Below are 14660 nucleotides of genomic sequence, written 5' to 3'. Positions count from 1 at the left end.
TTCTCACACATAAAACATATTCATTCCATCCCAATTGCTCCAAATTCTTAACTTGTTCTGGTGAAAGTCTAGGGTCTCATCTAAATCAGATATGAGTGAGACTCAAGGCATAATTCATCCTGAGGCAAATTCCCCTCTAGCTGTGAGCCTGTGAAATTAACAAGTTCTCTTCCTCCAAAATACAATGATCGGTCAGGCAGAGGATAGACATTCCCATACCAAAAGGGAGAAATAGGCAAGAAGAAAGGAGTAACAGGCCCCAAACAAGTCTAAAACTCGACAAGGTAAACAATACTAAATCCTAAGACTTGAGGATAATCTTCTTTGACTCCATGTCCTACTTTCTGGGCACACTGATGTAGGGTTTGGAACCCTGAGGCCTCAGGAACAGCCTTGCCCCCATGGCTTTGCTAGGCTTAGCCCACATAATTCTCACAGGTTGGAATCTCATGTCCATATCTCTTAGGCTCGAGTTGCATGCTGCATGCCCATAGCTCTCCTGGGCTGGAGTTGCATGCTGGTAGTTGTATAGTTCTAGGACTTGGGGGCATCCCCACCCTGAAGGACTCCCCTAGGCCTAGTGAGGACTCTCTGCTATGGCCGTGACTCCACACTTCTGCTGGGCATTGTCCTCCTAGGCGCTCTCTGTGGCAGCTCTACCCCAAGACAAATCTTTGCCTAGGCCCTCTGGTTGTCCGCAACACCCTTTGAAATCTAAGTGGAGGCTGCCATGCCCTCACAGCATGTGCCTACAGAATTAGCGCCACCAAAGTTTAGAGCTTGTACCTTTCAGAGCAGCAGGTTGAGCTGCACCTGGGCTCCCTGGAGCCACAGCTGAAGCAGCCAAGGAGAGTGATGCTGGAATTCAAGGAGCAGAGTCCTGAGGTGGCTCTGCTCACTGGTCCTGTGTAGAGCACACTGGGGAGTCACCCCAAACCACTCTGCTCTCCTGGAGCCCTGGGCCTGTGATGAGAGAGGCAGCCTTGAAGGTCACTGAAATGCCTTCAGGGTCATTTTCCTGTTGTCCTGATTACTTGCACCTGGCTTCCTTCTGGCTGTGTTAATCCCCTTTATCAAAGGGTCACTTGGCTGCACCCTTGCAAACCTTTTTATTCTTTACGTAGCCAGGCTGTGAGTTTTGCAAATTTTATATTGCTTCTCTTTTACTTATAAATTCCATCTTTAAATCATTTATCTCTTCTTTCATTTTACTATATGCAGTTAAAAGAAGCCATGCAGGTCCTTCAATATATTGCTTAGAAATTTCTTTCACCAGCTATCCTGGTTCATTGCTCTTAAATCTGCCTTCCATAAAGCCCTCCAGCATGGACACAGTTAAGCCAAGTTCTTTCTGACTTTATAATGAGGATGGCCATTACTTCAGTTTCCGATACCTTGTTCCTCATTTCTGTCTGAGACCTCAGGAGAATGGCTTTTACTGTTCATATTTTCACTAATATTCTGACTATGACCACTTAAGTAATCTCTGAAAAGTTTCAGCCTTTCTCTATAGTTCTTTTCTTCCTCTGAGCCCTAACCAGACTCGTCTTTCATACTCCATTGTTACAGCAAGACCAGCTGTTTCTAGCTTGTTCCTTCAAACTCTTCCAGCTTCTGCCCAATTACACAGTTCCAAAGCTGCTTCCCCATTTTCAGGCATTTGTTATAGTAACAGACCCACTTCTTGGTACCAATTTTCTTTCTTAGTCTGTTTTGTGCTGCTATAACAGAATACTACAGACTGGGTAATTTATAATAAACAGCAATGTATTGCCTCATGGTCTGGAGGCTGGAAAGTACAAGACAGAGGGGTTTGCATCTTTCAAGGGCCTTCTTGCTGTGTCATCTCATGGCAGAAGGTAAGAGGGCAGGACAGAATGAGAGAGAAAATGGGCCCACATTCATATTTTTATAATAAACCCACTCCCACAAAATTAATGGCATTAATCTATTCACAAGGGCAGAGCCCTTATGGCCAAATCACCTCTTATTAGGCCCCACCTCCCAGCCCTGTTGCATTGGGGATTACATCTCCAACACAAGAACTTTGGGGGATACCTTCAAACCATAGCAGACAGCCTAAACCATTTCTTTTGGCTATTCCTAATCCTTCTTTTCCTGGACTATTGGCAGAAGTTGTTCATGCATGAAAGGAAAACTGGTTTACTTAAACCAGGATTTCTCAGTCTTGGCAACATTGACATTTTAGGCCAGAAAATTTTTGTTGTAGGGAGCTGTTCTGCATTGGAGGATGTTTACCAGCATCCCTGGCCTCTATCCACCAGGTGCCAGTAGCAACTCCCCTCCCCATCTACACCCCCCACAAGTCTTGACAGTCAAAAATGTTTCCAGACATTGCCAAATGTCTCCTGGTAGTGAAATTGCAGCTGGTTGAGAACCACTGACTTAAACCAAGGCAGTTCCTTCAAAGTGGTAACCAAGGGAGAATGTGTCCTAGAAAAAAATAGTCAAGCTGATACAAGCTGGAGCAGGCTCCCAGCAGCTACAGGGGTGACTCACATTGTAGGATCGACCATGCCTCTGTCTCCACTGAACCAGCACTATCTGGGCAATGACCAGAATGCAGAGGAAGATCAAGATCATTTCCACGTGCATGGATTCGTGGCCCCGGTGCATCTTGTACATCCTCTCCTGCTGCAGGCTGGAACCGGCAAATGAGGTCATCTGATAAAGCCCTCAACCTTGTGCATTTAGCCAAAAAAAAAAAAAAAAAAAAAAAAAAACCAACAAAACAACAACAACAACAAACAAAAACAAAACAAAACAAAAAAACGGGTTTGGCTCACAAAAAGCAACAGGGGGTTTCAAAGGTAAGGGTTGGTAAGTTTTGATTGTAAAGTTTTTCTTGGTTTCTTCCCTTTCCCTAGATCTGGAGAAGGAGCAGCTGGGAGGAGAAGCCTGACTCTCTTAGTAAAACTAGTTCCTTTGCTTTCCCATGTGGCTGGCCTCAGCCTTGTCTTTTAAGTTAAGTGATGGGGCTAAAAAAACTAATGAGCCCCAGGAAGACCTGGGTTCCAGTCCCTGATCTGCCACTTCATTGCCTCACAACCTTGGGGAAGTCATTTATCCTCTCTGAGCCTCAGTTTCCTCATTTGCAAATTTCAAATAACCATCCTTCTGTAACTGACAAGGTTGTTGTAAGACTATAAAGCACATGTTATTGTATTTGTATCTACATGAGGAATAATTATTATTGGGCTGCATCATATGAAACGTCAATTTTTGAAAGTCAAAAACAGTCCAATGTTGGTAATTTTAAATCATTTGCTACTATTCCAAGTAAAAGGATACCCTGCAGATGGTGCTTATGCCAGAGGAGAGAATATTATCCATGGGGCAATGGAAAGCTTTTGAATGAGTTGTATAAATTGTTACAGAACTATTATACAGAGAAAGAATAGGCTTAAGTATTATCTTAGACACGCACAAACATTCCCGTGATGGCTGAACATTACCGTTTTAGTTGGATGCTTAGTTTTGCACAATTGTAGAGAAAATCAACAAAATACTTTGTCACCTGGTTTAACGTTCTGGAGTAGCCTTGATGAGAACCTAGAGCAGTGGTTCTTGACCTTGTCTGTAAGTTAGGAATCACTGGGAAGCTTTAAAAAAAACCTTAACCCCCCATATCCAGATCAATTAGATGACCATTTCTGGGTGTTAGGGGGCTGCACCCTCTCGAAATTCATACACTGATGTCCTGGTCCCCTGTACTTCAACATACCAACCCAAACCTGCCAGCACTTTAATCTTGGACTTCAGCCTCTAGAACTGCGAGAAAATAAATTTCTGATTTTTAAGCCACCTATTCTGTGGTATTTTGTTATGGTATTCCTAGCAAATTAATACAGATTTTCAGGATGGGATGTGACATCAGGAATTTTTCAGGCATCCCATGTGATTTTAAGGGGCAGCCAAGATTGAGAACCATGAGCCTAGAGGAAGAGAAAGAGGCCCAGGGTCAAGATGAGTGAACATGGGGAAAAACTATGAATGCTGTCAGTTACTTTCTGAATATTGGTTATCATTATCTTTCATCCCTAGTGTGGCACCATCAGTCACAAAATCTCTTAAAGTTTCCACTTACATCTGGTTACAGTATGCAGTTAGCTAGTGTACCACCCAGAAAACACTGCAGGGTAAGTCTGTGCCATGAGATAGTGACCTTTTAAAGGCACTTGATGGGTATGTGGGTTGGGTTCTCTCCCTCTGCCAGCATTTCTACAGCTACTCCAAAGAGCAGTGAATGTTTCAGAAAAGGGTCTCATCCAAATCCCAAGGGTTCCCCCTGCTGGAAAAGGTGTGGAAATCAGCCCACAGAGCCCAGTAAATACTACTGCTGAAGTTCAGTTTCTTTGAGAGGGACTCTCAGAATGTCAGTGCTGGAAGTTACCATAGATGGAATGAATCTCCTTCATTTATCAAATGACGAAGCTGAAATCCATATCAGGTAAGCAACTTGAATAAAATTACATGGCTATTAGTCTCTGTATTGGAAGCTGAGCTCAGGAGACAAGAATGATTTCTAGAAGCTCGTTTAAACAAACAAACAAACAAACAAAAAACCAAACTTGTTCCCCTGAAGAAATGGGAAGAAAAATGAAAAACTACAAGTGCTTAGTTGTGGTTTATTCAGCTCCAAATCTAAAATAGCTTTTTAATATTCTATATAATTAACAGACTTTGAACTTAGGGCATATAGATAAAAGAGTGACTTCATCATCAGTCTAAAATAGCACTTGCCTAGATATAAAATACACTTTATAAGATTATTAATCTATTATATCAGATTAATCTATTATAAAAATGCATCTCAAATTGGTTAGCCTATGTCGAAGTACTTTGAAAAGTATATATTGGTGTACAAATGTAGTAAGTATTTTCTTTTTTGAGTAGGAATGCATCCAAAATTGACTCCTGTAATACAAAAAAGGAGGAGCTTTTCATTCTTATTTCACTTCATGTGGCACTCACAGGGCCCAATGGCCCTACAGTATGTACCAGAACACAGGGGCAATGTGTGTAGGAACAAAACCGGTGTATGTTGTGCCTAAAATAAATAGTAACTTGTGCCTAAAATAATAGTAACTTGACACAGCCATATTTTGAAGGATATATTAATCCAGCTTTGTGTAACTGCATGATCTTTTCCTATGGATCATGCTGTAGAAAACAGATGAAATCCATGTGTTTTGGTCTATGGTATTTGTGTATCCTACCCCATCTTCTCTATCCTGGAAAATTTACAAATAAAATTATGACTTCATTCAATTTCTCAAATGTTAAGATAAAAATCTAATTTTTAGCAAAACAACTCTTAAAAAATACTAATTACTTACTTCCACGCATCTTCTGCAGAAAGCTTTGTATGAGAGATCTGAAAAACACAAAAAGGGCCCTTATCAAAAAACATCATTGTTTTCTTGGTTTTTCTGTTAAAACCAAGACCATGTTGAAACTCAGACCATGAAAAATAACAGCATCACATAGTATTTGAATAATTTGGGATAAAAGTTCTAGTAAAATAATTTGCTTACAGAACTAAAACAACATGAAACAAACAAACAAAAAAAGAGTAATCAGGTCACTATTAATAAGTATTTGATCCTGTTCCTGGATCAGAGAATCAGATGAGGCTCCATTTCAATGGTTCTGTTTTGGCAAATCAGTCAAAGTTACAGAGAGTGGTCTCCCAACAGGCCATGCTACTCTGGCTTCTAGGATATGAAGTGTGAGTCTGAGCATCCCTAAAAAACATCTGTTTTGCTGATATCTTAAATGATTGCATTGAGTAAATATCTCCAATCTCAGTGAGTAAATATCATTTCCAAGTTCAAAGTTTCAGAGACAGAGCTGACCAGAGGCTCCGCTGATTTGGAGCATTCTTACATTCTCCTGCTAAGAAGGCATCATTACTGACCCCAGGAAACGGAGTAATCTGGGCTTGTTGCCTTACAAATTGAGCTGGAAAGCACAGAGATCATCTCCAGAACTGTGCTTTTTGGATGACCTACAGAGTCCACCTATGGACTACCTTTTCTAGATTATTGCTAACCCACTACATCTGGTCATTTGAAACCTTTAAGGCCAATCATTGGAAAGACATAATCGTGTAACTTTGATGGAGAGCACAGAAGAGCAGACAGCCAATGTTTTTGCCCCCAAAGTAGAACTTAGCAGAAAGGGACCTGTGGAACAAAGGAGGAGATTCATGCAGCTTGATTACCTGAGGCTTGCTTCATTCTTGGAACTCAACACTTGAGCCCAGCTGTTGTGACTTCCATTTGAATATTAGGGACCCACCTGGTGGGACCACCTGGGGACAGGGAGCCATTGAGAAGTTGCCAGTATTATCCCCTATGCCATCCCCTTCTTCTTTCCTGGCATCACCCAGAAAGGTCCTGGCATTGTGCAAATACTGCCTAAACGTATACTTTTCTATTTCATCCAAAGCCTTGTTCTCTCTTAAATGTGTGAAAGAAAATCTTAAAAGTACTAGAAGAAAACATGGATAAACATGTTTATAATTCTGCAGTGGAAAAGGCATTTTTAAGTATAATATAGAGCCCAGAAATTATAAAGTTAAAAAAATGACAGATTTTGAGGACATTTAAAATAAAATGCATTATAGTCCTCAATATTTGAAAGACAAATTGAACTGGGGAAAGCATAACATATGTGAGGGGCAAAAAGCTAATAATCATATGTGAAAAGGGCTTTTATAATTTAATCAAAAAGAGACAGATTGTCCAAAAGGGCAAAGTACATGAATGAGAAATTCACGAATTGAGATATACAAATGACCAATTTACGGAAAGGTGTTTAAACTCACTAGTAATAACTGTGTTTAAAAAAAAAAAAGTAAAAATGAGGTCTTTTATTGAAACATGTTAAATAAAAAAAGTGCACTTACCTCCTCTCCCTCCCCAAACACCACTAGAACAATAGCAAAAGGATATAAGCCTCCAAGTCCAAAGAGAATGAGAGAGGAGTCCAGAGCAGCCAATTCTGAAACTACCGGTAGATGGGCCAGCAGAAAGGGACACTGGGACACCATAGGGCAAAAGACACCGAAGCCCACCAGCATGTGGGCAGTGCAGAGCAGAATGTGTGTGCAAATACCCTCAGGAGGGCTGTGGATTGCAGGGTCCTGGGGTGTCTAGAAGTGGGGGATGCAACTGGGATTAGTAAAAGAAGGTTCACCGAAAGTCAATTTAAGGTTTGGAGGCCCCCACACTAGCAGAATACTAGTGGTTAAACCAGAGGCACCGGCAGAGAGGCACCAGGCATGTGGAGGGAGAGCAGAGGACACTGGCAGCCCTCATCTGAGTCTAGAGAGCCCTAGCACCATCCTCCCTGGCAGCATCAACTCTAGATCAGGCTGCAGGGGCCCTGCCCTGCTTTAGAGAACCCCAGACATCTCAAACCCTAAAATGCAAAATAACTGTGTTTTTATCTTTTCTTTTTCTTTTCTGTGTTTTTATCTCTCTCTTTTTTTCTTTTCGAGGTGGAGTCTTGCTTGAGTGCAAGACTAGACTCCAGGCTAGAGTGCAATGGTGTGATCTTAGCTCACTGCAACCTCCGCCTTCTGGGTTCAAGTGATTCTCCTGCCTTAGCCTCTTGAGTAGCTGGGACTATAGGCATCCAACACCATGCCTGGCTAAATCTTTCTATTTTTAGTAGAGACAGGGTTTCACCATGTCGGCCAGGCTGGTCTCGAACTCCTGACCTCAGGTGATCTGCCTGCCTTGGCCTCTCAAAGTGCTGGGATTACAGGCATGAGCCACTGTGCCCGGTGTCTTTTCTGTCTCTTAAGAAAATATTTTGAAAGTCTGGTAATTGATTGAGTGAGTAGACCCTAAATGGAAAGAGATGATGTAGGGCTGACACCCCAGGGGACTGGCAGGTTGGGGAGAAGAAAAAGAATAGCCTGTGCTCTGGGAAACTGGAGATAAAGTTTTGAAATTTGGCCATCCCACACCATCTAAGTGGGATCTTGGTTGATGAGGCTCCTCAATTAACTGCAGTGAGGTAGTCTGGGAGCAACTTGGAACTGCTTGGAAATCCCAAGTCTGAAAAGTGAGGTATGTGGTGGGAGATCCTATCTACCACAGCTTCCTTGGGAGTCAGTGAGGTCTGTCCGCATCCCTGGTTTAGGCACTGTAGTGGGTTGAATTGTGTCCTCCCAAAAGATATAGTTTGAGTTATAACCCCCAGTACTTGTGAATGTGATCTTATTTGGCAATAGGGTATTTGCAGATGTAATTGAGGACCTCAGAATGAGATCATCTGGATTTAGGGCAGGTCCTAAATCCAATGACTAGTGTCCTTACAAGAGAAAGTAGTGGAAGGTTTGACATCCAGCAACACAGAGTAGCAAGGCAGAGTAGATGGCCATGTGAAGACAGAAGCAGGGACTGGAGTGATGCAGCCACAAGCCAGGAACACCTGGAGTCACCAGAGACTGGAAGGGGCAAATAAGAAGTCTCCCCTACAGTCTTTGGAGGGAGCATGACCCTGTTGACACCTAGATTTTGAATTCCCGGCCTCCAGAATTGTGAGATAATACATTTTTTGTTGTTATAGCAGCCCTAGGAAACTAGTACAGGTACATTGAAACTTCCATCTTCCCTGTCCCAGCAGATCCCTGCTACCACTCAAGCCTGCAGCCAGCAGTGCAGGTAGGGAGAATGTGGCTACACGGGCCACAGGTGGACCTGCAGGCAGGGCTGTGAGAGCAGATCAGTTGATAAAACTTAGACATGTGGCATGAGGCCCTCCATTTGTGCTCTTGGCCTAGGCATGTTAGACATGGGCTTGCCCACTTAGCTGGTAGCCAGACATGCCCCTTACACACAGAATGAATCAATCTAAGCTAAGAGAACAGACCTATAGATATGGACAGTCCTTGTTCTCTCTATGAAAAGGCCCAGCCAGGTCACCCTCCACTGAAGACTGCCTGTCAACAAGCTTTCCCTGGTAGCAATAACTTAACAGTGCTGTACTGTCTCACCTTAGATACAAGTGGACAATCAAACATCACAAGACGTTTGAGACAGGAAAGAGTTCTGCACCCATGATGACAAGAACACTGTGCTTTAAAGAATATAGAAAAACAACCGAAAGCTCTTAGAAATTAAAAATAGGAAGACAGAAATAAAAAATCAAATGAAGAATTGAAGATAAATGGAAGAACTCAGAAATAATCAAAGAGATGGAAAACAGAAGAGAAAATATAAGAATATCAGAGAGCCGGGCGCGGTGGCTCAAGCCTGTAATCCCAGCACTTTGGGAGGCCGAGGCGGGCGGATCACAAGGTCAGGAGATCGAGACCACAGTGAAACCCCGTCTCTACTAAAAATACAAAAAATTAGCCGGGCGCGGTGGCGGGCGCCTGTAGTCCTAGCTACTAGGGCTGAGGCAGGAGAATGGCGTGAACCCAGGAGGCGGAGCTTGCAGTGAGCCGAGATCGCGCCACTGCACTCCAGCCTGGGCAACAGCGTGAGACTCCGTCTCAAAAAAAAAAAAAAAAAAAAAAAAATATCAGAGAATTGGGCCAGGAAATCTCCTCATGTCCAAAAAAAAAAAAGAGTTCTAGAACCAGAGAAGAAGATAACAGATGGCAGGAAGTTTAAAAGCAATTATACAAGAAAATTTCCAAGGACTGAAAGATACCTGTTTTAAAAATGAAATACCCACCTAGTACCCAGCCCGATGGATGAAAAAGACCCATATTTTTGTATATCTACATAAAACAATCTGTAAGCTATAAAATGATAACACAGATTCATATTTACTGACATAAATATTTTCATGACATATTGTTAACAGAAAAAGCATGCTTCAAAACAGTTGTGTATAATCTGAACCTATTTATGTAAATATAAAGTTACATAAAGAGACATGTGGAATTAAAAAAGCCCAGAAGAATGGCTCCCAAGACATTAACAGGAATGTTCCATGGGTGGTGATACATCCTGGGCATTTACTTTCTTTTTTATACTTCTTTACATTAAGTGTATTCTACATGAACATATGTCACTAAAAAGAATAATACAAAAGTAAGCTTGCCTCTGTCCTCTCTTTTATTCCTTTCCTTGTCTGATCAGTTGCCATGTCCTTTTTTCCTGTTCCAGCACTGTATTTGTATCGATCTCTTATATCTTTCTTTTGGCTAGCTAAATCTGTGTGAGCTCCAGATGTTTCTGAATGCCTCCTACATAGCCCCACTTGGGAATCTCTCTCTCAGATATGTGAATTAACCGGCCCTAAAATGAATATAATTGTTTGCCCCCAAGCTGTTCCCAATTCGTGTCCCCCCCACCCCTTCTCGGTTAACCGCATCCTGTTCTATCTATCCAATTGCTCAAAGCAGAAAAGCCTGGGGCATCATCCCTGCCCCTAACCAACTCTGTACCTCCAACCCACTACTCTCCTGTTGACCCTGCCTATAAATGCCTCACAAACGTGCCCCCGTCTCTCCTCCCCTATGGCTTCTATGCCATTCATTTTGTCATTCATTCAGCAAATATGGAGTGGTGCCTCCCGTGTGCCAGCCACTGGGTTAAGAGCTGGCATTCAAGGGTGAGAAAGACAAAGTACCTGTTCTCATGAATAGGACCTTGTGTTCTAGAGGAAATGATGCACAATAAACAAGCAAACAAAACAACTGCCTAATGAAGTAAATTCTATGAAGAAAATAGAATGTGTGATAGAGAATAACCAACAGGAGGCAAGGGCTGTCACTCCTTAGCTAGGGTGGCTAGGGGAGGATGAGATGGAGGCCAGCATGCAGGGTGTTCCCCTCCTCTGAGGCCCTTGCCTTCACTCTCTTCCCTCTTCAGACAGTAAGAGTGTTCCCATTAAAGGGAGACTGATCCTGTTGTCTTTCTGCCTGAAATCCAACATGGCTCACAAGGCCCTGTATCCCATTTCAGCCTCCCTTCTCTCCACTGCCCCTGCACACACCCTCTGCTCCAGCCAAGCAGAGCTTTTCTGTCCCTGAATGCTCTCCGTCCACTCCCAGCCTCCATGCTGGGTTGCCTCATTTCTGCTCATCCTTGGATCCCACTTACTCCAGGACACCCTTTCAGTGAGGCCCCTCCCAGGATATCTACTCACCTTGAACATTATTACCAGTCTGCATTGTTGATGACTTATTTACTTACCTGAATCTGTAGGGGGCCAGGGCTGGCCTCATCCCCACACTGAATCCCCATGTCTGGCACATGGCACACTCCATGTGTTTGGAGACTGCCACCCCACGCCTGGAATTGGCTCTCATCATCTGTCACCTGAACTGCTGCCTCCAAACTGATTTCCCCACTTTCAACTCTTCCCTCACAAAATCCACCTGTTAGAAAAATCTTTCTAACCCAAGTGGCAAAGCCAGAACAATGAATTCAGAAACTAGTGATGCCCCTGGGCCACATGTGAGTGCCAGGTAGGAATGTTAGGTTTAGAGGGCTGTATTCATTGGTAAGGAATTCATGTCACAAGGCAAGGCTGCATGCCTGTGGGTGCAGAGGAGGGGCTGTGTGTGGCCTACCCCAAAGCAGAGAGCAGTTTTGGAGAAGTGGTGGGTCCTCTTAGCTCTCAGGAGAGATCCGAGCCTGGAAAGCCAGCCTTACACAAACAGAAGAGGGAACTCCTAAACCCATGCTCTCTGCTCTCTCACACTTCAAATTTAAGGAGTTTCAAACATACCTAACCAGTTGCAGGCTCAAAAGACCCCGGGGGTTGTAGCTGGGGAGGTGGAAGATGGGAATAGGGAGATGGTGTTTGTCCAGTAAGGTACGATGGAGTTAGGGTCTCACATCCTAAGGTTGTATGTTACTGTTCATTTATTCATTCCATATTTATTGAGGCCCTGCCATTTGCTGAGACTGTTCTAGATCCTGGAAATACAGGAGCAAGCGAGGCAGACCACCTGGCTTGTCTGCTGGAGCTTTCATGCTGAAGGAGGTTCTTAGACAATCAAATACACACATAGATGTACTTCGGGTAGTAATAAGCGTGGTGAAGGAAAATAAAATAGTGTGAGGTTCAAACTAAAGGGAAGCTATCAGATAATAGGCTGGCCAGTAACTATCCCTATTTTCCCTTTCTTATCCCCAGCTCTAGTAAAGTCAAGAAGCCAGCACTTCTTGAACTTTGATGTGCAGATGAATCACCCTGGGGTCTGGCTAAAATGCAGATTTCGATTCAGTGGGTCTGGCATGAGAACTGAGACTCTGCATTTTTAACAGGCTCCCAGGTAATGCCTTGGCTGCTGGGCCCTGGACTACACTGTCTTGCCATAGGGATTAAGGTAAAAGCTGTGAGTCCCTCCTAGGGCAGCCTCAACAGAGAGGCCATACCTCCTGAGGGCAGCAGACTAGGCAGTGATGCCAGCCTTAAGGAAGAGCAAAGATCAGCAGCAAAGCCACCAGTACTAGATCCGCTGGCCCTCCTGGCATGCATTCATCAATTCAGAACCTCCCTTTCGATGATCTGGGTTTGAAACCAGCAAGAAAGTCATGGAGTTTCATGATAAGTTTCCCCATTTTGTGGTATACAAGTCCCTCCACAGCCTAGCCCACCCTTATTTTTTGCTATAAGCATTCCTGACCCCTAGGTTTCTGCCAGTCAGAGTGGACTGTCCCCTCTCTCTGCCTTTTCCCATGGCCATCCATCCCAACATTAAAAATAATCTCCAAGCCATTTGGTACTGCTGTTCCCTCTATCTAGAATTCTCTGGCCCATGAGGTCAGATCCTGTTCATTCCCCAAAACCCAGCTCGAAAGCCACACCCTCACGGGTTGGAGGAGAAGAAGGGCAGTCAGGAGCAAGCCCTTCTCAGAAATCTTACAGCTCTTTGCCTGAACCTATTTTGGGACACTAATCTCTTCCTACCCGCTCTATGAGTGATTTTTGTTGTTGTTTAAGAGTTATTTTTGCCCTTAAGAGTTATTTTTGTCCTCATTTTACGGATGGGATTTGGGTTCCTCCAGGTAAGACCTACCCTCTGCCACCCCCAAACTCTCCTGGTACCTGGATGCAGCCTAAGAAGAATTGTCCTATGAATAAAGAATAAATTAAGATTGGGTTTGCAACTGAGGCCAGCAGGAGCAGAAATGGGCTAGGTTGAGCACCAGGCAAGACAAGCTGACGATCAGGGTACACATCTTGAATCAGAAATCCTGGACACAGACCAGCAGTCTGCGTGGTAACAGGTCCTCCGAGTGATTCTGAAGACACTCGAGTTTGAGAACCAGAAAGGTCTACCTAAGAGCCTGGAGCACACCCCTTCCCCTCCCTAGGTACTTATGACCTTGACTCTGGGCCCTGGGGGCTTCTGCCGAGGAGGGAGGAGGGCACTGGCGGTCACTAAGGAGGGCAGAATTGTAAGGGGTGAGCCTGGAAGAGAAAGTGCAAGGATGCGAGGAGAGGGATGGAGCGAAGGAAGAGGATCAGAAGGAAGAAAGGAAGGTAACGGGGACCGCACAGAAGTGGGAGGGAGGGAGTGGAGGAGGGACTGGCACCCCTCGCGGTGGCATCTTCCAGAAGGTCATCTGTCCATCCCCACGTCCTTCCAGGGCTGATTCTCCCCGGTGGGGCCCGGGGTCTTGGAGACCAGTCTGTGCAGCCTGCCTGGCACCAGCGTGAGCCCCGGGACCCCGGCCTGGCGTCCCCCACGCCCGCATCCCCGGCGCCGGTACCTGCTCCTGCTGCGGGGGCGCCTCCAGCACCGACTCTGCCTTCCGCGCGGCCGCCCCCGCGGCCATGCCTGCGCGCCTGTGCCTTCTCCAGCGCACAGCGCCTGCGGGGGAGGGTCCCGCAGAGTCCGCAGAAGTAGGCGCTGCGGGGCCGCGGGAGCCGAGGGTGAGAGCCGGATGTGCGGCGGAGCGGCGGCCCCGCCTGGGCTGTGCGGGGCGGGAGATGGGTGCCTCCCGGCGCGCCCCGCCTCCGCCCCCTGTACGTTGGCCAGCCTCCTCCCCAGCAGCGGCCTCGAGGTCGCCAGCACCCCCGGCTCCTTCAGGACCTCAGGCCTCTCTGTTGGGAAGCTATTCAGCCAGCCACCGCCGCCAGTAAGGCGTCCTGAGCCTACCGGGTGCGTGTGGCGGGAACCAGCGGTTTTGTTACCCGGCGGCAGGACTGGAGGAGGGGTCAGAAGTGGGTAGGGAGCGAGGGGAGTAGAGGAGTGGAGTGGGAAATGGCGCTGGGGAGGGTGGAGGGGGGGGCTGGGGAGGAGGGGAAGAATGGGGAGGACTGTGAGGGGGCCTAGGGGGGAGGGGAGTAGGGAAGGGGAGGGAGGGGGGAGGGGGAGGAAGGGGGGGGGGGGGGGGGAGAGAGAGAGAGAGAGAGAGATTGATTCCTCAGCTCTCTTCCTCAGAGGTGTTTGTTAGGAGGCAGGAGTTCGGATGGCTGTGCAGATACAGACTTTCCTCAGTTATCTGTGCTTCCACCAAAGATGGTGCCGGAGAGAAACTCCAGTTTAGGGAGAGCGCAGACCCTCTTGGCCCCTGTGCTGCTCCAGGTCATGCAGGGCCCCTGGGATGCAAGCATCTTGCCTTTGCCCCTCTACCCCCAGGGTTTCCCCTCCCCCTTTACAGCTTGAGCCTAAGCCTGGCTTCAAGGTTGAGAACAAGCTGGGACTT

The 14660-nt window shown here is 45.6% G+C and overlaps 1 protein-coding gene across 2 annotated transcripts in view; it reads right to left on the bottom strand.

Annotated features, from left to right (window-relative positions):
• Positions 1–13836, bottom strand: part of RNF175 (ring finger protein 175) — a 49629-nt gene extending 35793 nt beyond the window's left edge. Inside the window, exons 1-3 of one of the 2 annotated variants that reach the window (XM_050792526.1) lie at positions 13722–13836; positions 5361–5398; positions 2521–2662 (exon numbers count right to left, since the gene is read on the bottom strand). In XM_050792526.1, coding sequence (XP_050648483.1) covers positions 2521–2662; positions 5361–5398; positions 13722–13787 — 246 coding nt within the window. In that variant the 5' untranslated portion in view covers positions 13788–13836. Of the gene's footprint in view, positions 1–2520; positions 2703–5360; positions 5399–13721 lie in introns of those variants that run through there. The other variant, XM_050792525.1, reaches the window with a different exon arrangement.
• Between the last annotated feature and the right edge of the window lie 824 nt (positions 13837–14660).

Source organism: Macaca thibetana, chromosome 5 (assembly GCF_024542745.1).
Source record: "Macaca thibetana thibetana isolate TM-01 chromosome 5, ASM2454274v1, whole genome shotgun sequence".
In the NCBI taxonomy this organism is placed as follows: Eukaryota; Metazoa; Chordata; class Mammalia; order Primates; family Cercopithecidae; genus Macaca; species Macaca thibetana.
The sequence above is the reverse complement of the archived record's forward strand: the minus strand, read 5'-3'. Positions and strand labels throughout refer to the sequence as shown.